At 42.4% G+C, this 25,294-nt stretch overlaps 1 protein-coding gene across 1 annotated transcript in view; it reads left to right on the top strand.

Annotated features, from left to right (window-relative positions):
• Positions 1-25,294, top strand: part of SREK1 (splicing regulatory glutamic acid and lysine rich protein 1) — a 1,533,788-nt gene that overhangs the window by 1,103,815 nt on the left and 404,679 nt on the right. Inside the window, exon 9 of the mRNA XM_044063648.1 lies at positions 1,318-1,470. Coding sequence (XP_043919583.1) covers positions 1,318-1,470 — 153 coding nt within the window. The remainder of the gene's footprint in view (positions 1-1,317; positions 1,471-25,294) is intronic.

Below are 25,294 nucleotides of genomic sequence, written 5' to 3'. Positions count from 1 at the left end.
AAGTCAACTACTTTAGATAAAGAAGTTATGTTCTTACCATAATGTTCCATCTGAGTAGTAGACTTCTTTCTTCTGCACCTTCCCTCCCTCCATCCCCCTCACTCTTCAGGTTTTTCCTGTTTAGGATTGTGGTTATGTTGCCATTTAGTGTCAGCAAACTCGGTCTGGGGCTAGATAGGAGGAAGTGATGTAATATAGGTTAAGGAGTAGCTTGGAGCTCGGAGCTGATGCTTGAAAAGTTTTGCCGGCTCTGATCCGTATACCCATATGTGCAGAAGAATGAAGTCTACTACTCAAATGGAACGTTATGGTAAGAACATAACTTCTTTTTTACAGTTATGTCTTAGTTAAGGTTCATCTTTGTGTTGTATCATGGTTCCTTGAATCATTTGCTGATGAGAAAGTAGCACAACTTCTTGTTGACAAGATCATTCTCAAGGGAATTTTGACCTCCTGAACTATTGTTTTGCTGTGCCTTAAGGTATTTATCCATAACCCCCCCCCAGTCCCCCTTTTCTCATCACTGTTATTTTAGTAAAAAAAAAAAAATCTGAAGTTCAACTTTTCTTGTGCAAAAAATCCAGGTTGGTACTCAAAAAAAATCGTAGGTCTGTCCACACTTATTTCAGACTGTTTGTATGCTGTGTCCCAGACTAATGATGGAGAAATTCTTTTGCGTAGTATGTGTATTTATAGACCAGCTGAACCATGTGCTGTTAGCTTTTTTTGAATTTGTCCTGTCCGTGTCTGGTGCAGTTTTGATGGATTGTTGACGGAGAAGATATGAAAGCTCTCTGGCCATAGCATCATTTAGGCTGCCCCCGGGGTTTTAGCTGTAATCCCTGTTAGTCCTCCTGACATGCTGAGTCACACATAAGTAGATGGGTGTTGGTATTGCAAGGAAGCCACTTACAGTGACGTCATGAAAGACTGAACCCACAATGCCTCATGGCCTAAATGAATGTATAGACTACCCATTGTTTCATGCTGAAGGCATCAGTAATATTTTTGTACTCCATAGAAAGATGAGCTATTGACTAGGTCTTGTAGCCTGAATACCTTGCATTGAATTGTTAACATGTGGGACAGTATAGTAGTGAAACCACAATGTAAGAAGCTATTTTAAACTTGTTTTTGTTTACCCAGAGTGCTTTGCAGTTGTCATGGTAGGTACTAGTGGGCAGTCATTTATATACATTGTTTTGTGTGTGACTAAAGGGAAAAACAGTGAAGCCCAAAAAATCAAAATACATTGATTTCAATATCTTTTTGTATATTTGATTAGCTTTTCAATGATGTGATTTTTTTTCCATATAGAGATAGAAAAAAAGACAGAGACAACAAAAGTTCTAAAGAAAAAGAAAGATCAAAAGATAGAGAGAGGGATGACAGAAGACGTAAAGAAGAGAAAAGGCGGTCTAGATCTCCTCTCAAGAAATCGTCTTCAAGAAGGTCTCTAAGTCCTAGCAGGTATCCTTTTTCAGTTTTTTTTAATGCATGGATTTGTCACTAACATGCTTCTTCCTTGGTATATATATATATACATACATATTTGATGTCAGTGGAATTAGTATTTACAGAATGGAACGTGATGAGAAGTAGTTGCATAGTAGGCCATGGGTGATTGTCATCTGTCCATTGTAATAAAGTACATTAACAAAAATTGTATACGAGTTAGAAGTGGGGAAATATCTTTGTTCATGTTATAACTGATAACACATAGTAGAAGTGAGTTACTAGAAGGAGTTCAGAAAGAACTTTTAGAGAGGGTTTGTACATTGTGGCACGGAGTTAACATCTGAGTAATATTGAATTACAAAAAAACCCAAAAAAACGCGTGCAGCAGCAACCGACAAATTTATTACGAACAAAATGAAACAAGTCTTTTAAAGCGCTTTTTCGTCAGTGTTAGTACCTGACTTCATCAGAAATAACATTCAATAGGATAAAAGCAACCATTTATAGATTCAAATTGAAAGCCTGTTACGTCAAGTGCTAAACATCAAACCCATTTAAAGAAATATACTCAACTTTAAACAAGTCATTTAAAAGCAATAATAATAAAACTAAACTGAAACCTATACAAAAAAACATTAAATATGTGTTGAATTGTGAACCAACAAATTAAATGAATTAAATAATACAATAAATATATGTATTATCTTCTAAGACTTTTCAATTTCAAAAGACTGGCAATAGAACAGAAATCGTTAATGCCTGGGTGACTAAGCATTAAGCTTAATTTGCCAAAGTAACTCAGCTTCCTCAAGTTTTAAGGGTCTAGGACCACCTCTGCCGTCATAACTAACCTGGTCAATACCCATAAATTTAAAAACATGGTTGTGGAAAACTGAAATTTGCTTTGCTATAGCGTTCTCAAATTTGAGATTTTTCATAGCATATGTATGTTCGTAGATGCGGTCTCTCAGCCTTCTTTCGGTCTTCCCAATATAGAAGGCAGGGCATGATGTGCACCTAGCTAAGTAAATGACAAAGGAAGAGTTACAATTCAATTTGTGTCTTATTTTATAAGAAAAATCATTTAAATTAAAATAAGAAGTTTCTTCCACGTGTCTGCAATAGTTACAATTGTAACACTTCCACATTCCAGCATTGTGGATTGGAGAAGGTACACTACTTTCCAAGATAGATTTAATGATGTTCATCGTGCATACAGCTGCAGTAATTACAGATGGGTTCTCTGCCGTCAGGTGGGTCCTCGGTCGGCCGAATTCCAAAGTCTAGGTCCGGCGTTGGTTGTTGTCGCTTTCTTTCCTGACGTCAGTGCGACAGGGGTATATAAGACACAGCCAACGCCATTTTCTTCAGTCTTTTTTGCCGCGCGGTGCCCGAAGCAGAAGCAGTTCGCAAGTGCCAGTCGGCCAGCTCCTGAAATTACAAAAATTTGGAAACCGAAGTCTTCTTTAAAGCTAAGTACCCCGTTGGAGAAACTTTTCTTGCCTCAGACAGATGTCAGACAAAGTTAACAATTGTATTTCTTGTGGGAAGCAAATACCGCATAAGGATTTCCATTCCCTCTGCATACCTTGTTTAGGCCCAGACCACGACGTCTCGGGCTGTCGCTTTTGCGCTACTTCCAATAAACGCACTATTAAGCGTCGGGCGGAGTTCGCCCAGCACTTTTTTGGTAAAGCTTTTGATTATAAAATGTCATCGGAGACTCCGACTACCGTTTTGTCCAAAAAACGCAAGGACAAAGACCGACACGTGAGGTCCGCGGTCTCCACCGACACCACGCCAAAACCGGCTACACGTGGTCCGGTTCTCAGCGAGGCGCCTACGCAGCCCCTGACTACCGACGACACTTCTCTGGCGGTGTCTTCTGTAACCGAGACCGCAGGTGCCTCGGCCCATACCCAGACTACAGCTACCGAAGCCACTGAGTGTTGATCCTCCTAATGTGGACAGGTCCACTTCCACCCATGGTGTCTTTAGACCCTCATCTTCCTTTTCCATAAAGGCCTTTACTAAGTCCAAATCAGCCATGCATCCCAAGAGGCCTGTTGCACAGGGCCCATCTCCAGGCCCCATGCCTAAAAAGCAGATGCTAAAAATGGCTGAGGATTTAATTACTCTTATCAGGGGTTCCCAACCCCCTCCGGACAAGAGACCCAGAGTGGAGGAAGATTCTCCCTCTTCTGACCAGGGCTCCATTATTTCAGAACATTCTGATGAAGAGGAACACTCGTACTCCCCTTTTGAAGATTCTGATGCAGAGCAGTCCATTCCTTCTGTATCTCCCCCAGAGAATTTTTCTTTTGGGGAAACCTTGCATACCTTGAGGGAACACTTCCATTGGGAAGGCCAAGACTTTTCTGATTCCAAGAAAAGACTTGGGGAATTTCTTTTGCTACCTCAGCACAGACCTCTGGCGATACCTCCTGTCTTGAACATACTTGATGATGTTTACTCGGAGGCTTGCCTTAATCCGGATTCCCTGCCTCCTGCCCCAGTCAAGTCTGATAGGTACTACAGAGTTCCTAACTCTCACCAATTTCTTTACAAAAGCCATAATGCTGACCCTGAAACCATTTCTCAAGGCCCCAAGGGAATGAAGGCCTCTACTGCTAAGAATCCACTACCTTCCGAAAGAGAGTCTAGATCCTTAGAAAGGTGGGGAAAAAGGTATATACCTCGGCCACCCTAGCCATGAGGGCCTTAAATTGTCAGTTCCATATGCTTAAATATCAGCAGTTTCTGTTATCACAATTAAGGAATAAAATGTCACAACCTGAACAACCAGATTTGAAGGAGTTGCAGGATATGATGCATAGTGCAGAACAAGTAGGTAAGCACACCTTACAATTTGGCTATGATGCTCTAGAGGCCTCAAGTAGAGCTGCTGTTACAGGATCAGTCATTCGTAGACACGCCTGGCTTAGGGAACAAACCTTGCCTGATCATGTTAAAGCTAAACTACTAGATGCTCCTTTACAAAAGGATGTATTATTTGGTACTAATGCTGAGGAGATACTATGGAAAATGGAAGAAAAAGCTAAATCTATGCAAACTGTCAAAGCTTTTCTACAGGTTCAACCACCACGTTTTAGCAGAAATTGGCCTTCAAAAAACTGGTCCTTTCCAGCCACGGACAAGCCCCAAAGAGGTAGATACAGGCGCTCAAGGGGCAGAGGACAATCTCAAGGATCATATAGAGGCAGACAATGGCAAACTCCAGCACCAAGAGGTGGCGAAGACAGTGCACAACAATACAGGAAACAAACCCAATGACTTTACCCTTTTCATGCCAAGCAAGTCTCAGCTGGCAGCACCCTTGGGAGGAAAGCTGGCATTATTTACAAGAAATTGGCATATTATCACAACAGACAGATGGATCCTGGACATTATAAACAGAGGCTACAGATTTCATTTTCACACTCTTCCAAAAATGAGAGGCATGCCGAACCTGCCACACAATCAAAGGGCAGAGGCTCAAATACAAATTTCAAAGCTCATGGACATGAAAGCTATTCAAGAGGTACCTACTCACGAACAAGGTCAAGGTTTTTATTCCAGACTATTCCTGGTACCAAGGAAAGGAACCGACTGGAGACCCATTTTGGACTTATCCATCCTAAACACATTTCTACTCGTACCAAAATTCAAGATGCTCACCTTACAGCAGCTTCTTCCCATGCTGGGCAAGGAGTTTTGTCTGGTAACATTGGACCTCAAGGAGGCATACCTGCATGTCCCAATCAGACAAAGCTGCAGAAGATACCTCAGATTTCTTGCAGGTTCAATCCACTAACAATTCTCTGCATTGCCCTTAGGCTTATCTATTTGCGCCCAGAGTATTCACAAAATGCCTGGCATCAGTAATTGCCTACTGCAGACTTCAAGGGATACAAATTTACCCTTATTTGGACGATTGCCTGATCCAAGCGGACAGCAAACACATACTTCTGGAACATCTGGCTTATGTAACACGGTTATTGAATTCTCTGGGATACACAGTCAACAAAGAGAAATCCAGGCTAACACCATCTCAGAAAATAACTTTCCTGGGTGCCAACTTGGACACTAACACCCAGATGGCCTATCTTACGACAGAAAAACAGGGACAACTAACTCAGTACTTCAAAATACTAGCAAATTGTACCAGGCTAACTGCAAGAAAAATCCTGCAGGCTCTGGGCTTCGTGGCATCTTGCATTCTTCTAATCCCATGTGCAAAGTTGCATATGAGGAAACTTCAATGGTACCTAAAAAACCTATGGTCTCAACACAGCCACAGTTTGGAAACAATAATACCAATAATCCCATGTTTGCAAGAGGAATTTCTATGGTGGGCCCAAGCATGCCAAACAAACACAGGTCTACCATTCTGCAAGCCTCAAGCAAATCAAGTCATCACAACAGACGCCTCAGACTACGCCTGGGGGGCACACATGACAGACAGGTGCATTCAGGGCAAATGGTCCCAAAAGGAAAAGCACCTTCACATCAATCAAAAGGAAATGCTAGCAGTGATAAATGCAATTACAGCTTTCAAGGACCTCCTGCATCCAGGGCAATTATTGATAAGAACAGACAACACCACAGTAATGTGGTACATAAACAAACAAGGAGGAACACATTCATACCCCCTGTGCAGGCTAGCCATGTCACTTTGGAACTTGGCTCTGGAATGGCAAATCGAACTTCAAGCACAGTACCTGCCAGGATTGGAAAACACGCTGGCAGACAATCTAAGCAGAAATATGACAGACCCACATGAATGGAAGTTGCATCCTCAAGTGTTTACAAAGATAATCTAAGCGTGGGGAAGGCCATACATAGATCATCAATTGACAAAGTTCTGCTCAAGGACCTTCCATCCAAAGGCCTGGAGAGTGGACGCCCTTTCTTTCAGTTGGGCAGCACGGACAGTTTACGCCTTCCCACCTTTGCCTCTTCTGCCCAAGGTGCTCTTGAAAGCAAGAGCAGACAGACCGAAGATGATACTGATTGCTCCAGACTGGCCAAGACAACACTGGTACCCACTCCTGAGGAGCCTAACACATACTCCTCCCTGGACCCTACCTCTAATGCCTCTTCTACTGACTCAGCACAGCTACAAAACTCTTCACAGTCAGCTGAAAACACTCAATCTGGCTGCATGGAAAATTCCTTAACACCACAACAGACCCTACTCTCCAAAGAGGTGCAGGATGTCATTTTGGAGGCCAGAAGGCCATCTACTAGAAAGGCTTACTCCGTAAAATGGAAACGGTTTTGCGCTTGGAATGAGAAAAAAGGCCAGGATCCTAGAAAACTGAATTTGCCTCGGATATTACAGTATCTAGCTGAGCTGTTGAACAGTGGACTTTCATTTTCCTCCATCAAATTTCATGCCTCAGCCATTTCTGCAGAATACAACACTGATCCACCCTTATTCTCTCACCCACTCTTAAGACAGTTCCTCAGAGGGGCTAAGAATATAAGACCTCCAAGGAAACAACCAATACCAGCCTGGGATCTTAATTACATTCTAGAAAAATTAACTTTGCCTCCCTTTGAACCAGCTGCCTCAACAGATTTGCAATATTTGTCCTGGAAAACAGTTTTCCTTCTGGCCATTACCTCAGCTCGTAGGGTTTTGGAACTACAAGCCCTCATGGCTGTGCAGCCCTTTCTCATCTTCCATCAGGACAGGGTTTCCCTACGAACCAACCCGTCATTTATGCCTAAGGTAGTATCCAGGGTAGCTTTAAATCAGGCCATACACTTACCTACCTTTTACCCCAATCCTCAAAACAAAGGGGAAAGGCTGCTACATTCCTTAGACATCCATAGACAGCTACGTTACTATTTGGACAGAACAAAGCCTTTCAGGAAATCAGAACAACTCTTTGTGTCCTATGCTGTAGGAGCTCAATGGAAGCCAATTTCCAAACAGACAATTTCAAAATGGATAGGCCACTGCATACGGTTTTGTTACTCCTTTCATGGCAAATCTGTTCCTACAGGCATCAGATCCCACTCCACAAGGGCCACAGCTACCTCTACAGCCTTCCTCAGAGGAGTCCCTACCAAAGATATTTTGGAGGCAGCCACTTGGAGTTCTGTGCATACCTTCACAAAACACTACCACCTGCCTTTATACTCCAAAACTAGAGCAGGCTTCAACAACGAAGTGGAGGAACAACAAATAAACCACCACAGGTCATTATATGGTCCTGTTTATAATTTTCCTCTTTGTGTACGGACTTCAGCTGTTGAATGCCTGGTTGATGAGGTTATGATTGCTGACATACTGCGTTTAGATGAGTCCGATTCCACTCCAGCTGATTACAGTCTGAAATCAGCACATGTTGAAGTTGTCAGCAACAAAGCAGGAGACTTCAAACTTTACAACTTTAGTTCCGCTATATTCGACAGTGACATGGTCGAATTTTTGTCGAAGGGTTTAACATTTGTCCCATCTAAGTCTCTGAATATTGTAGACACTATCTTGGACATAAAGTTTTTTACCAGAAAACTGAATTTTATTTTGTTAATGGGCGACAATTCTACATATACTGAATATGGTCAGCTGTATGTATCGCATACTTACAACCCCCCACTACATCCAGCCATAGAGCTGTTTGAAAAATGTTGTGAACTGGACATTAGGCATTCAAGCTTTAAAAACTCCTCTCAGAATTTACTGTTTAATGTTTCGAAAACAGATGAAGAGTATTTACACTACTTTAAATCTCAAATTTTAAGATTCTGTAAGCCTGATAAAGGAGGTGGGTTGGTTGTGTTTAGCATGTCTGATTATCAGGCTTGGTTAAATGAAGTATTACACTCTAATACTTATGAACACAGCTCAATATCTGAAGTTAATAGTGCTTACAAGACCATTAGGGACTGTATTGAGGAGCTCCTTATAGAAAGTAGAATTGACTTGAAAACTTACGCGTATTTAACTACTTCTTTTCCTAAATACTTGTGTGTTTTTTGGTATTCCAAAAATACACGAGTATTGACAATCCTCCACTTAGACTGTTGGTCGACAGTAGGGGCTCACCCTACCTACTCTTGTGCCAAAATTATTGACAGTATACTTCAGAAATATGTCCTCAAGGAAGACCAGATCTGTAGGGACTCATGGTCGTTTCTTGAGAGCATTAAATCTGTCGAATATAATGACTACACAAATTTTTTAACTATCGACGTGAAGGACTTGTATAGTAGTATTCCACAAGACATTGCACTTGAATGGGTGAGTCTTGCGTTAAAGAAACACAATGCACCTGACAGAGACATTTACCTCGTGACGTTACTTGGTGATCTTGTTTTATCTTATAATTTCTTTGTCTTCAAGTGAGTTTTATTTGCAGAAAGTGGGGGTTGTGATGGGCTCCCCGTGTGGTGGTAGCATAGCCAATTTGGTCATGGCCCACTGGGAATCTCAATTCGTATTTTCTGAAAACAATAGCTATCGTGACAAGTTTCTTTTTTACACCAGGTTTCTTGATGACATCTTTATTTTGATTAATGCTGACGAGTTGACTAGTGAATTGGTGTTAAATTACTTTAACAACACTACTAATTTTTTAGTATTCACACACTCCTTTGTGACTGACAGTATAGCCTACTTGGACATCTTGTTAAGTAAGAACACTGAGCTTAATTGTTACACTGCAAAGATTTTTCGTAAGAAGACATATTCTAACACCTTCTTGCATTTCACCAGTTGTCACCCGTTTTCTCAGAAAAGATCTGTAGTTAAAGGCCAACTAGTCAGAGCCTCTTGGATGGTCAGCTTAGACGATGACTTTTCTGATGAATGTATGGCACTTAAGAAAATGTTCTTGTCACGTGGATACCCTGATTGTCTTTTGGACAATCTAATAAAAGAAATAACAAACAAGAGGAGCCAGCATATATATAAACCACTGCTTCCTGCCACTGTCATGAGGTTTTCTAGTTCTCTGTATAATGCATGTGATGTTAACATTAATATTCCACAAGAGGGTGAGCAACTTACTATAGACCAAGTCGAAGATTAAGCAACAGCTACATTTATCACAACATATAGTAGAGGTAGCAGCATTTGCATTGACACAATCAATAAGAATTGGGAACTTTTTAAATTGTATCCAAGTGTCTTTGCCAAATTAGGCACTAGACCTAAGGTTGTATATAAGAAGGGGAAGAACATTAAATCTATCTTGGAAAGTAGTGTACCTTCTCCAATCCACAATGCTGGAATGTGGAAGTGTTACAATTGTAACTATTGCAGACACGTGGAAGAAACTTCTTATTTTAATTTAAATGATTTTTCTTATAAAATAAGACACAAATTGAATTGTAACTCTTCCTTTGTCATTTACTTAGCTAGGTGCACATCATGCCCTGCCTTCTATATTGGGAAGACCGAAAGAAGGCTTAGGGACCGCATCTACGAACATACATACGCTATGAAAAATCTCAAACTTGAGAACGCTCTAGCAAAGCACATTTCAGTTTTCCACAACCATGTTTTTAAATTTATGGCTATTGACCATGTTAGTTATGATGGCAGGGGTGGTCCTAGACCCTTAAAAACTTGAGGAAGCTGAGTTACTTTGGCAAATTAGGCTTAATGCTTATAGTCACCCAGGCATTAACGATTTCTGTTCTATTGCCAGTCTTTTGAAATTGAAAAGTCTTAGAAGATAATACATATATTTATTGTATTTAATTCATTTAATTTGTTGGTTCACAATTCAACACATATTTAATGTTTTTTATATAGGTTTCAGTTTAGTTTTATTATTATTGTTTTTAAATGACTTGTTTAAAGTTGAGTATATTTCTTTAAATGGGTTAGATGCTTAGCACTTGACGTAACAACAGGCTTTCAATTTGAATCTATAAACGGTTGCTTTTATCCTATTGAATGTTATTTCTGATGAAGTCAGGTACTAACACTGACGAAAAAGCGCTTTTAAAGACTTGTTTCATTTTGTTCGTAATAAATTTGTCGGTTGCTGCTGCACGCGTTTTTTGGGTTTTTTTTTAGTTTGTGCCTTCCTAGTTTCTCTAATATTGAATTACACATGAGAGGGAAGTGTAATACTCAAACTAGCAGCTTTATACTTCATAGATCATGCATGTAGGTTAGTATAAATGATCGGAATGGTTGATAACTCACTTGGATCATTCAAAAGTCACAGCAATGTAAACTGAAATGTTATGTAATGGTGTAGAGAGAGTTTTTTTTGGAGTAGGTAGTTTGTGTTTAACTAATGGTAATTTTGGTTGAAGTTGCTTATGCAAAATTAAAAAAAGAATGACTCTCGTGTACGAAAAACCATCAGGTTTTAAGGTGACAGGGCACTATGAGAGCACCCTTGTATATGTTGACTTATTTTGGTGCTGTGAGTAGGCCAGAGAAATCTAGAAGCAAGATGGGGAAAGGGTAGCAGCAGTCACAAGAGACAGGCTTATTCACTTAAGATTTTTGTCATCTTAATTCAAGAATGAGAGGGTATATGTTGACTAACCATAGTTATCAAACATCAAACCTTGCTCCTGGTTGAGCTGTGTTGTGTTCTTTTTTCCACTCATAATTGTCAACTGACTCTTATTACTGATTTTCTCATGGTGTGAGAGTGAAGGTGAGTATAGTAAAATATGTATTTGTGTAAAAAAAATATATATTTCTATGTGTTTGTACGTGTGTGTGCACACGTATATGTTTGTGTGTATATATATATATATATATATATATATATATATATATATACATACACACACACGCGCACGCACACACACACACACACACATATATATATATATACACATATATATTTGTATATATCTATGTATACAGATAAAAATATGTATGTACGTATACATGTACTTACATACACACACACACGCGCGCACATATAGATATATAGTGGCATTGTATATTTATGTACCCGTGAATGTATGTTTATATTGGGGGGGGGCTTATTTTTCCATGTTGCCTGGTTAGATTTGTCTTGCATTCTTTTTATAGTACTGCAGTGATACAGTTTATGGAACTCTAGTTCAGTATTTTTGCCATTTCCTGTTTAACTGCATAATATGTCTTCAAAGATTTCATTACACAGTTTGCTCACAAAAACTTCCACATTCCAGTGTTGAGCACAACCTGACTGGAATCTTTCTAAAAGTTTAAGTCTTCATCCAGGAGTAGGTAACTTGAAAGCCCTAGAGGTCTTTAACAGGTAAGAGCTGTGGTAAGGATTGGCCTGAAGGTGGCAGTTAAATCACTAAAGCATGGTGGAAGCTACACTAAAAGCATCAACAATCACTTCTTATTGAAAGGTTTTGTGGACATCTAAACCGAAGCCACAAATGACAGCATGCCTTGACACCTGTCAGCAATGTTATCCAGTGACAATGAAATTCCTTTCATAAAACATTTTCGTAGTAACCTTTATTTTATTCAGAAGGGTAACAGAGTTGCAAGTGGTTATGTGCAGCAACCAAACATTCCAAGTTCCACTTTTTTTAGGATCTCAACATAGAGAAAAAAGGGTGTTTCACATTTGTTTGATAGCTATAGACTATTCGGATATCACATTGTCAAGACAGACGACGAGAGGCAGAGGACCCCCTTTTTGTCTCCTGCATTCCTACTAAGGCAGGTAAGCCAGATTGTAAGCAGATGGCTGGCTAACTGCATTGCCTTTGTCAGTCTAATAAGAACCCCCCTCGGGTCTGTGTTCAGAACCCACTGCACCAGGTCATTTGACCACAGCAGCCTTCAAAAATGTGTCTGCTTCTTGCATTTGTGATGATGCAACTTGGATGCCTGCCCATACATTCTCCAGGCCCCACAAAGTGGATGACCAAATGTAAGAAGCAGAGCAGGTTTGTTTCCATCATTTACAAGGGTATATGATATGATCACCTTCTTAGTCATGAATGACATTGCTACTTTATTACCCTTTCTGTGGATAAAGAATTGTATTGCAGCAGTGATCCTTATGATGACCTCACCTTCCCAGTCTTGGAATTACTTTGGTACTTTTCTTGTGCATAAAGACTTTGTATTGCAGCAGTGATTCCAATCACGAACATGGTACATCTGTTTGAGTAACTAGTGTAACAATAAGTGTTTGAATAGAGGAGTCCCTGCTGCAGTGCAGGTTGCTACTGAGCATCCTCTTGGGATGTTCTGGGGTCAGAAGTCTGATGCCAGCATAACATTCATGTGGATCTCTGCAATCTTTTCATTTTAAACCCATGTATCTAGTTTGTGTATTCTGGGAGCTGTTGCCATCTTTACATCAGTGTTTTGTGTGAAGTCTCCCTCCTCTTTTCTGTAGGGTAATGATGGACTTGCATCCTAAAATGCAGGCAGTAAGCAAAGGTCCCTGTGTGGTTTAGAGATTCTGGACCAGGAGCAAGGAGTGCCCCTAGTTGAAACATACTGCGTGCTTTTCACAAAGAAAAAAGAATTGAAATAAAACAAGCAAATTCTCAGTTTAAACCATGGTGTGGCCAGCATTTGGAGTGGGAGAGGAGCTTGGCTGATAGAGGGATATCTGCAAAACCTTTGGAACTTGGAACAGAAAGACAGATGTCTCCTTTCACTCTTGCCCCATGAGCAAGGTATACTACAGCAGTGACCCCTCCACTCAAACGTCTGCTGTTAATGATTATTTACTCGCACGGTTGCACCTTCTCCTCTTTATATGAGCATTTACTAAAGATTTGTTGTAAATACAACCCCATGTATTCAGTGTGACTATTTAATTTTCATCTCTGTAAAAGCTGAAAGCATTCTCCATCCTTATGTTATAAAGAACAATTATTCTGACTGACTTAGGTTGAAGTTGAATAATACTGAAGATGTTGAAATTAATTTCATTTAATACTTTGGTTTGCTTTCATTTTTGTGTAATTTTGGAACAGTTTACACCCTTAGCTGAGCATTTTCAGAAAAGACTGTCCCAGAATACTGTCTTTTTTTTGCTAATTGTGTATTAAAGCTTGCATCTCAAAAAATAGTTCAGTATTTGTTCATGAAGATTTTAGGCAATTTTACTGGCACAACTGTGTTTGGCAGAATTCGACTGGACTCATCCTGTAAGGGGCAAAGGAGCAGCTGCGTCTTGAATCTTAGTGGAAAATAACAGGTTTAAATGTCATTCATATGCCTCGACATGTAACACACAAGATTAGTTTTATAAAGACACGTGTTTAGGTCTGAAATCATACCCACATTATATTTATGCTTTTGCTGTCATTTCTTTTATTTTTTTACTCTGAACTAAAAGTTTTACTTGTGTTTTCAGCCGACTGTTTTGTAAAAGTTACAATGTCAAAGTATTCGGGCCTGAATTCCTGTCAAACTTCAAATGGCCATATATCTTCTGCTTTGAAAAGTATATATTTTTAAACAACTTTATTAAGTCACACTTGCAGCAGTGACATAGGTACACATGCATTTATAGTGAACATACTGTAGTGATATTGTTTTCATGTAATGTACATGTTTTAACAGTTATCATTCACTTTGTCTTTACATAAACTGATTCATTTCTGCCATCCTTTAAAATCCACTACTCTTCCCGAACATTATACTGCATGCACTGTTCCTAAAACTCTTATTTATTTCTTTGTAGTTTTGTCATTCCTTTTTTTGAAAGATCCTGCCTCCTTTTCTGTAATCTCCTTTGCAATGTTCTGTACTTAAGTTACACCTGATTCAGATTTTGATATCTGTTTTCTAGTAATTGCTTTTTGGTACCTAGTAGCATTAAACTTTGTAAGACCTTACTTTGTGCAGTTAATTTAAACACTGTGTTCCTGCTCAGAATAATAGATGTTATGTTCCATCTCGCCTTTGTTCTTACTGGTTGGGTTTGGAGTCGATCCTCTGCTCCAACTTGGCCGTTTACTATAGGTCGAGAGCTTATACTGGCACAAGACTAACTTCTATCCCAACATGCCTAGCAGTAGCTAACCAGATCTCGTTTGCCGCTTGCACCATCAAGATTGCGACTACTGGCTCAGGCCAAGTATTTAGAGTTTTCTTATTTTGCTGTCATATTTACTAGGATTTTATTAGTTTAATTACCCATGAGAATTCTGCAGTGGCTTCTTTTTGCTCAGTGGTCGTTCCAGGATTTACCAGTGTCGCATATAATCTTGATCACGGAATCCTGCAAAAAGGACTTAGTATGATGGCTTGTTTCCCCTCAGGTGACTCTGGGCAGACCCTTTCTAGACCCCCAACCAGTAGCCACAGTGACCACGGACGCCTCCCAGATAGGGTGGGGGGGGGGCATTATCTGGGACACTGTCTAAGGAATGTGGCAGCCACACAAGTACCACTTGCACATCAGTGTTCTAGAGATGAGAGCAGTGCTTCCAGCGTTGCAAACACTTCCAAGACTCTCTACCTACCGGAACTATTGCAATTCAGTGGTATGGTACATCAGCAGACAAGGCAGGACCAGATCTCTTACCCCTTGTGTCTGGAAGCCCTTCGAGTATGGCAATGGGCGATGTCTTCCCAATGTTTTCTGATTGTGACATACATTCCCGGGAAATCCAGAGTGATAGCGGACAGGCTCAGCAGGGCTATCCTCATGCCTCACGAGTGGTTTCTGAAGCAAGAAGTTGCTGACTTGATTTTTCGCAAATGGGGCAGGCCATGCTGCGATCTTTTTGCCACTCCCCTCAACAACAAATGCAGCAGCTATTTCACCTTAGTCCCCCCCACCGGGATAGTCATCCAGGGATGCACTTGTTCACAATTCACCTCTGGGACTACTTTATGCCTTGCCACCTTTTCCTCTGATCCCCAAGGTACTTCAGAAAGCAAAGTTGCTGGGTTGCAAGCTCATCCTCATTGCTCCTTACTGACCCTGTCAGATATGGTTCGAGTTTCTCTGCCATCACCTACAAGTGGAACCTTGGATCCTGGACCCAGTTCCGGACCTCCTGATGCATTATTCGGGTGTGCTCCACCTCTCCCTCCACCTCTCCCTCCACTTCCAGTCTTAGCCAGGCTCCCCAACATTTTCCTGGCAGTACAGCATATCCTGGTGTCTTCTCACAAGTCCACTACCAGAAAGATTTACGCTAGCAAAGGAAGAGGTTCTCTTATTGGGAAAAGAAAAATGATATTGATCCCTTCACTGCTGCTGTTCCCAAGATTCTTGATTTCCTGGCCAAAACGTTCGAATGAGGGGCAGCTGCAGCTACCATTAGGGTCCCACTGGCTGCCATTTCCAATTTTCATGTTTGAGAGTTGGGCTCTAATATCATGTCCCATAAGCTGTGCAAAGCATTCTTACATGGTACAACCCTTTTACGGCCCCTGGTAAGAGACCCCCCCCCCCCCAGAACTAAACTTTGTTTTAGTCTCTGGTTCTTCCACCCTTTGAACCAGCATCATCTTGTCCCATCCCCTGAAATTTCTGTCTTGGAAAACCCTCTTCTTGATTGCCATCACCTCAGCTAGACTGGTTTCAGAATTACAGGCTTTATCTATTTGCTTGCCATATCTCATCTTCCACAAAGATAGAGTTTCTCTCAGAACCAATCCCTCCTCCTTGCCAAAGGTGTGCTCAGAGTATAATTTAAGTCAGTCCATCGAGCTTCGTGTATTCTTCCCCAATTATGGCAACCAGGCAGAGTATAGACTCAACCAATTGGGTGTTCATAGACAATTACGCTTTATTTACACAGGACCAAGGACTTTAGAAAATCAGATCAATTGTGTGTATCCTTTGCTAACAATAAACAAGGTTCTCCAGTTTCAAAAGTGATTTTATCAAAGTGGCTGTTAGATGTAGATGTTCATCGTGTTACACTGCTGCAGTCATTAGACTTGGGTTATCCTGCCGTCGGGCGGTTTCCCAGTCGGCCTGAGTTCCAAAGTCTTGGTCCGGCGTCTGTTGCTGTCGCCTCCTCCCTGACATCAGTGCGATGGGTATATAAGATGCAGCCGACACCATTTTCTTCAGTCTTTCTTGCCGCGTGGTGCCCGAAGCAAAAGCAGTTTGCAAGTGCCGGTCGGCCGTCTCCTGAGATTTTCATTCCGAATCCAGAACCGAAGTCTTCTACAAAGCTAAGTACCCCGTTGGGGAAACTTTTTCTTGCCTCAGACCGATGCCAGTAAAAGTTAACTGTATTTCTTGTGGGAAGCAAATACCTCATAAGGATTTGCATTCCTATTGTATCCCATGCCTAGGCCCAGACCATGACGTCACTGGTTGTCGGTTTTGTGCTAGGTTTAACAAGCGCACTATTAAACGTCTGTTTGATTTTGCCCGACATTATTTTGGTAGGAAATTCAATTATACCATGCCGTCTGAACTTCCGACAACCGGAATACACAAAAGGTGCAAAGACAAGGACAGGCATCCAAGGCCTAAAACTGACGAAGCCTCTTCTAGGCCAGTCGTCGGCTCTCCTGTTTTCAGTGAGGCGCCTTCGCAGCCCCTGACGACTGCTTCTGTAGAACCACAGGCCGCCACTGACTCCCACGTGGAGATGGCTGGGCCTTCGGACGCACAAATTATTCAGCCTACCAAGACTATCCTTTCAAAGGGATCCGGAGTAGCTGAACAACCCACAGCTTCAGAGGGTGTCTTCAGACCTACTCAGTTAAGCATTAAACCCTCAGCTAAGTCTAAGCCTCCTTTAAAATCAAAGAAACAAATACAGCATTCTCCAGGACAGGCCTCCATGCCTAAGAAACAAATGCTCCAAATGGCCGATGACCTAATCACTCTGATCAGGGGGTCCTATCCCCCTCCTGATAAAAGGCCTAGACAGGATGCAGACTATGACTCATCCGACCAGGTGTCCATCTCTTCTGATTCGTCCTCAGACCTAGGATACTCTTTACCCCCCTTATGAGGATTCTGATGCTGAAGAATCAATTCCATCAGCCTCACCGCCTGAGGACTACTCTTTTGGGGAAACCCTACATACCATGAGGGAGCATTTCCACTGGGAAGGCCAGGATTACTCAGAATCCAAGAAAAGGCTCAGAGACTTCCTTTTACTACCTCAACACAGACCCCTTGCTATTCCGCCAGTGTTAGATATTGTGGATGATGTGTATACTGAATCCAGCTTAAATCCTGATTCCTTACCTCCAGCCCCTGTTAAACCTGACAGATACTACAGAGTCCCTGACTCGCATAAATTTCTGTATAAAAGCCCTGTAGCTGGCCCTGAAACTATTTCTCAGGGACCCAAAGGAGTTAAGGCCTCATCGGCCAAGAATCCAGTTCCCTCTGATAGAGATTCCAGAGCATTAGACAGATGGGGAAAGAAAGTATATACGGCTGCAACTTTAGCAATGAGAGCCTTAAATTGCCAGTTTCACATGCTAAAATATCAGCAATTTTTACTGTCTCATTTAAAACAGAAAATGCTTCCAGAATCAGATCCTCCTAATTTTAAAGAAATGCAGGATGTATTGCATGCAGCAGAACAAGTGGGAAAGCATACTTTGCAATGTGGTTTTGATTCTCTAGAGGCCTCCTGCAGAGCAGCAGTTACAGGCTCTGTCATTAGAAGACATGCTTGGTTAAAAGAACATACGTTACCAGATCATGTTAAAGCAAAATTATTGGATGCACCTTTGTAGCAGGATGTGTTATTTGGAGTTAAGGCAGAAAAGGTATTAAAGAAAATGGAGGATAAGGCAAAAATCTATGCAAACGGTGAAGGATTTCTTACAGGTTCAGCCTCCTAGATTTAGCAGAAACTGGCCAACTAAGAATTGGTCCTTTCCAATTACAGACAGACCTCAAAGGGGAAGCTACAGACATCCAAGGGGTAGAGGTCACACACAAGGTCCTTATAGGCCTCGACAATGGGTTGCATCAGGCCAGAAAGAAGGGGGAGACAGGCCCCAACCATATAAAAAACAGCTCCAATGACTTCCCACTACAGCTGCCAAACAAATCCCTCTTGGCAGCCCCCTGGGGAGGAAAACTGGCACTCTTCTACCACAATTGGCAAATAATCACCAATGACAAATGGGTTCTCAACATTGTATTTCAAGGTTACAGGTTCCACTTTCACACTCTGCCAAAGTTAAAAGGAATGCCAAATCTGCCACCAAAGCAATGGGCAGAGGCTCAAAAACAAATTACAGCACTCATGGATATGAGAGCTATTCAAAAGGTACCATCACAGGAGCAAGGACAAGGATTTTACTCAAGACTCTTTCTGGTACCCAGAAAGGACAAAGCCTGGAGGCCCATTCTGGATATTTCATCTCTAAACACTTACCTGGATGTTCCGAAATTCAAAATGTTGACATTACAGCAACTTCTTCCCATGCTGGGCAAGAAAGCTTGGCTCGTGAATTTGGACCTCAAGGAGGCATACCTGCATGTCCCTATCAGACAAAACTGCAGAAGATACCTCAGATTCATAGCTGGTTCAAAGCACTACCAATTCTCTGCACTGCCCTTTGGCTTATCTACTGCACCCAGGGTCTTCACAAAGTGCCTGGCACCAGTAATTGCATTTTGCAGACAGAAAGGAATTCAAATTTATCCGTACCTGGACGACTGCTTGATTCAAGCAAAGAGCAAGGGCATTCTTCTAAAACATCTGGCGTTTGTAAAAAAGTTAAGTTGCCTGGGGTACACAGTAAACGAAAAGAAATCAAAACTAGTGCCCTCACAAGAGATTATATTCCTGGGTGCCAGCTTGAACACGACGACCCAGATGGCTTCTCTCGCGCCAGACAAGCAAGGACAACTGCCTCAATACTTTCAATTGATGGCAACAAAGACCAAGCTCCCTGCAAGAAAAATTCTGCAGGCCTTGGGTTACATGGCATCCTGCATACTACTAATTCCATATGCCAAACTGCATATGAGGAAACTACAGTGGTACCTAAAGAATGTATGGTCTCAACACTGTCAAAATTTGGAAACAGTTATACCACTAATCCCTTGCCTTCAACAGGAGTTTCAATGGTGGGCACAAGCTTGTCACCTCAACAAGGGACAGCCTTTTACACACCCCACAGCCAGGCAAACCCTGACAACAGATGCATCGGATTACACCTGGGGAGCACACATGGCAGGCAGATGTATTCAGGGCACGTGGCCCGCAGAATAAAGGCATCTTCACATCAATCAAAAAGAGATGCTAGCTGTACAAAATGCCTTTATAGCTTTCCAGGACCTGCTGCATCCAGGACAACTACTGATAAAGACAGACAACACCACAGTTATATGTGGTACATAAACAAGCAAGGGGGCACTCACTCTTACCCCCTATGCAGACAAGCCATGACCTTCTGGTACACAGCTATAAACCTTCAAGTTCATCTGCAAGCACAATTCCTGCCAGGAGAGAAAAACACACTGGCAGACGACTTAAGCAGAAACATCATGGATCCCCACGAATGGGAATTGAATCCACAAATATTCAGAATAACACAGAAATGGTGGAGCCCGGACATAGATCTGTTTGCATCCCCAATAAACTGCCAGCTACAAAAATTCTGCACAAGGAGTTACCATCCACAAGCATGGAAAGTGGATGTCCTCTCATTCAGCTGGGAGAACCTACAAGTATACGCTTTCCCACCACTACCTCTCCTGCCAAAGGTACTCATAAAAGCCAGGCAAGAAGAGCCAAAGATGATCCTTATTGCACCAGACTGGTCAAGCCAGCACTGGTACACAGTCTTAAAGAGCTTGGCACAAGAACCACCCTGGATTTTGCCTCAAATCCCACATCTGCTGACTCAGCACAACAATCAAATACTACACAGCCAGACCTTAAACCTAGCTGCATGGAAGATTCCGTAGTCAAGCAAGCAATGCCTCTCTCCAAAGCTGTTATGGATGTCATTCTGGAGGCCAGAAGGCCATAATACCAGGAAAGCCTACTTGGATAAATGGAAGAGATTCTGTGCCCTGAAAGGGTGGCCTAACAGTTAAGGTGTTCACCTTACAAACACAAGGTGCAGGGTTTGAATCTCACAAGGGATAATTGGCTAAGCTTAAAATGGCTCACAAGGGCAGTTAGCTTAGTACTAATCTGTGAACCTCTGTGAACCTGTGGAACCAAGCTCACAGCCTTGACCCTCTTGTCCCAAACATTCCTCAGATTCTACAATACTTAACTGAGATGCTGGACAAAGGCCTCTCCTTCTCATCTATCAAGATCCACGTCTCTGCCATCTCTGCTCACTACAACACGGAGCCACCAATTTTCTCTAATCCTCTGTTAAAACAGTACCTCAGAGGGGCTAAAAACATAAGACTGCCCTGTAGAGCACCTACTCCAACTTGGGACCTCAACTTTGTTTTGGAAAAACTAACTTTACCTCCTTTTGAGCCAGCTAACACAGCAGAATTAAAATATCTCTTGGAAAACTGATCTGCTCCTGGCAATAACATCAGCACGAAGAGTTTCAGAATTACAGGCACTAATGGCAGTGGAACCTTTCCTCATTTTCCACCAGGACAGAGTGTCTTTAAAAACTAACCCTACGTTTATGCCAAAGGTGGTATCCAGTGTGGCTCTAAACCAAACTATTCACCTGCCAACTTTTTATCCTAAACCACAGAAGAAAGGGGAGAGACTACTGCACTCTTTGGACATTCACAGGCAGTTACACTTCTACTTGGACAAAACCAAAGCTTTCAGAAAATCTGACCAATTATTGGTAGCATATGCTGCAGGAGCACAGGGAAAAGCCATTTCAAAACAGACTATTTCAAAATGGATAGGACATGTATACGTTTCTGCTACACATACCATGGAAAACCTGTACTTAGCAGCATTAGATCTCACTCCACCAGGGCAGCAGCCACTTCAACTGCCTACCTCAGGGGAGTACCTACCAAGGATATTTTGGAAGCAGCAACTTGAAGTTCTGTATATACCTTCACCAAGCATTACCCTCTGCCTCTATACTCTAAATCCAGAGCTGGCTTTGCCATTGCAGTGCTGCAGGGCCTTATAGCCACCCCTAATGCCTTATAGAACCAGCCACCATACCTCTGCTTTGGGATTCTACCCAAATGTAATGACTGCAGCAGTGTAACACGATGAACATAGTACAGTTTTGTACCTACCATAAATGTAGATGTTCGATTGTATACACTGCTGCATTCAAGGTTACCCTCCCTCCTTCCCCTCTTAGTGGCCGGTACGTACCAAAGTCTTCTACCCTTACTACCTATGGGGAGTATTTGCTGGTAGCTGTAAGTTGTTTTTTTGCTTTTCTTATGCATGTTTTATTAGCAATTGGAATTGCCTACCTATATAGAGGCACCTGACATCTGGGGCAAGAAAAACTGAAGAAAATGGCGTCAGCTGCATCTTAATTACCCCTGTCGCACTGACGTCTGGGAGGAGGCGACAGCAACCGACGCCGGACTAAGATTTTGGAATTCAGGCCGACTGGGGAACCTGGGTAGTGGGTTTTTTTTGAAGTACTGGCCCTAACTCCTTGGGGCCTGGAGTGACAACCTCTGGGTCAGCAGAGAGTTCTTAAAAAGGAATTTGAGTCCAGGACGCTGTAAAAAGTACAGATGTCCTTCATGGATGCATCTGCAGTCATAACAAGTGGGTTGTCCGGATTCCAAAGTCCGGGTCCGGCTGATGTCGCGTCATCTCTGCTGGTCTTCGGGTATAAAAGCATCAGCCGCCATTTTCCTCAGTCTTTCTTGCCGCGGCGCGCGAAGAAAGAAGCTGTTCGCAAAGTGCGGTCGGTCGGATCCAGAGATTACTTCTGGAATACTACTTGAAGACTTCTAAAGCTAAGTACCCGTTGGGGACTCTTTCTTGCCTCAGCCGATGTCAGAAAAAGTTAACAATTGTTTAACCTGTGGGAAACAAATACCTCATAAAGATTTCCACTCTTACTGTCTGCCTTGTTTAGGCCCAGCCCGCGGCGTAGCAGCCTGTTCGGCCTGTGCCTCTTTCAACTGACGGGCTTAGGCGTCGGGTCGGAGTTTGCAGAACAGTTTTTGGGTACTGATTTTGCGTACATTATATGGTCGGATCCGCCGACTACCCAAAGATAAAGGACCACATCATTCCGTCGGTTTCGCTCGCCGCAACGGCAAAGCAAAATCGTGGTGTCTCGTTTTTCGATGAACCGAGAAAACTGCTCAAAGTACAGCTGAACCTATTCTTACAACTGAGGCCCCTGCTACAATTCTTGAATCGACCTCAGAAATTTTACCCACTACGGTGACTGACTTATCAGATACCATCCCTTGGATGTCTCTACCCCGCACGTGGTGCTGCTAGGCCTCCAGCAGCCATGTCCATTAAGGCCTTCGCCAGGGCTAAAGCAGCCAAGACTACTAAATCAGTGCCTGTTAGACCCCCTCATCCAGGCCCTCTTCTAGTTCTCAAATGCTTTCTTTGGCAGAAGATTTAATTTCTTTAATTAGAGGATCTCAATCTCACCCAGACAGGGCCTCTCAGCCCCAGAGAAGAGACCTAGGGCAGAGCCCCTGAGCCAGTGTCTTCTGATGATTCTGCTCATGAATCAGACATAACTGACCAGCCTGAGGCTCCTTTTCCAATTTCGAAGATTCTGATGCTGAAGAATCCATTCCAGCTGCTTCCCCACCAGAAGAATTCTCCTTTGGAGAAACCCTGCATGCCATGCGAGAACAGTTCAATGGCAGCAACAGGATTTTTCAGACTCCAGAAAAGGGCGTGGGACTTTTCTGCACCTACCACAGCACAGGCCCTTAGCTATACCTCCTGTTCTCTCTGTGGTGGATGATGCTTTCAATGATGTTTGCTCCGCTCCAGATTCTTTACCCCAGCCCCTGCCAAACCAGACAGATTTTACAGGGTGCCAGATACTCATCACCACCTTTACAAGGCTCCTCTTGCAGACCCAGAAACTATATCCCAGGGTCCCAAGGCAGTAGCGCAACCACAGCTAAAACCCTATTCCTTCTGAAAGGGAAGCAAGGTCACTAGACAGATGGGTCTACACTTCAGCTACTCTCTCAGCTAGAGCTTTAAACTGTCAGTTTCACATGATACAATACCAAGAGTTTATGCTTGATCAGTTAACTAAAAAGCTAACTACTGATGAATCTCTTGATAAGAAATATGTATTAGAGATGGTAAATAACATACAACAGGTTAGTAACCATTCTTTAAAATGTGGCTATGATGCACTGGAGGCTTCATTTAGATCAGCCATGACAGGCACAGTGATAAGAAGACATGCATGGTTAAAGGAACAAGCTTTACGGATCATGTTAAAGCTAAGTTGCTAGATGCTCCTATGGACAAGACAAGTTTGTTTGGTACACCTGCCCAGCAGGTCATGAAGAAAATGGAAGAAAAGGCAAAATCTGTTCAAACTGTTAAAGATTTCCTGCAAGTCCAACCCAAGGTTTAGCAGGAACTGGCCTGCCAAAAATTGGTCCTTTCCTGACTCTGCAAAATTTCAAAGGGGCAGGAATAGACGTTCCAGAGGCAGAACCCAATCCAGAGGAGGTGCCAGAGGGGCGACAGTGGCAAGGTAACAACAGAGGCACAGACACAGCCACTGCTTCTACATCAGCACAGCCACAGTGACTTAATCCTAAATCCGCCTACCAGGGAACAAATAGCAGCTCCTCTAGGCGGAAAGTTAACCTTATTTTCAAAGAACTGGCACTACATAACAAAAGACAAGTGGATTTTACAAACCATAGATCAAGGTTACGGTTTCACTTCCACACTTTACCAGTCAAAAGAGGAATGCCAAATCTACCTCCACATCAAAAACAGAGGATAATGGAGTTAGCAAACATGAGAGCTGTGGAAAGAGTGCCAACAGCAGAACAAGGAAAGGGTTCTACTCCAGACTATTCCTAGTTCCAAGAAAGGAAAAAGTTGGAGACCAATTTCGACCTGTCCACCTTAAATACATACATCATTGTCCCAAAATTCAAAATGCTGACCCTACAGCAACTTCTTCCCATGCTGGGCAAGGAGTCTTGGCTGGTAACTCTAGATCACCAATCTGCAGAAGATACCTCAGATTTCTTGCAGGATCAGAGCACTTTCAATTCTCAGCATTGCCCTTTGGCTTATCTACTGCCCAGAGTATTCACAAAATGCCTGGCATCAGTAATCGCCCATTGCAGACTACAGGGGATTCAAATTTACCCATACCTGGACGACTGCCTGCTACAAGGGGACAACAAAAGCAAGCTGACAACAGATTTACAAAGGGTCATTTACTTGCTACAAGGACTGGGATACACAGTCAATTTACAAAAGTCAAGGCTGATACCATCCCAAACAAGGACATTCTTGGGCGGAATTGGACACAGTACAACAAATGGCATTCCTGACTACAGAAAACAAAAAGAACTTCCTCTTTACTTCTTGGCACTAACAAAACTGAACAAGTTAACAGCAAGAAAATTTCTACAGGCCTTGGGCTTCATGGCATCATGCATAATCTTGGTCCCATTTGCCAGGCTACATATGAGGAAACTACAGTGGTACCTAAAGAATTTATGGTCCCAACACAGACACAGTCTAGAAACAGAAATCCCACTAATTCCATGCTTAAAACAGGAGTTCCTATGGTGGGCTCAGGCATGCCAGTCAAACCCAGGCCTGCCCTTCCGCAGATGTCAACCAAGCCAGACCATCACAACAGGCGCTTCAGATCTAGGGTGGGGGCCCACATGCTGGACAAATCCGTGCAAGGATTGTGGACACAGGATCAAATTCACCTGCACATCAATCTAAAAGAAATGCTGGCAGTAAAACTGGCAATCCAAAAGTTCAAACCTTTCCTCAAAGAGGGCCAGTTGATGATAAGGACAGACAACAC

The sequence above is a fragment of the Protopterus annectens genome, chromosome 2.part1 (assembly GCF_019279795.1).
Source record: "Protopterus annectens isolate FY-2018-M chromosome 2.part1, PAN1.0, whole genome shotgun sequence".
NCBI lineage: Eukaryota > Metazoa > Chordata > Ceratodontiformes > Protopteridae > Protopterus > Protopterus annectens.
This window is presented reverse-complemented; position numbering and strand designations above follow the sequence as displayed.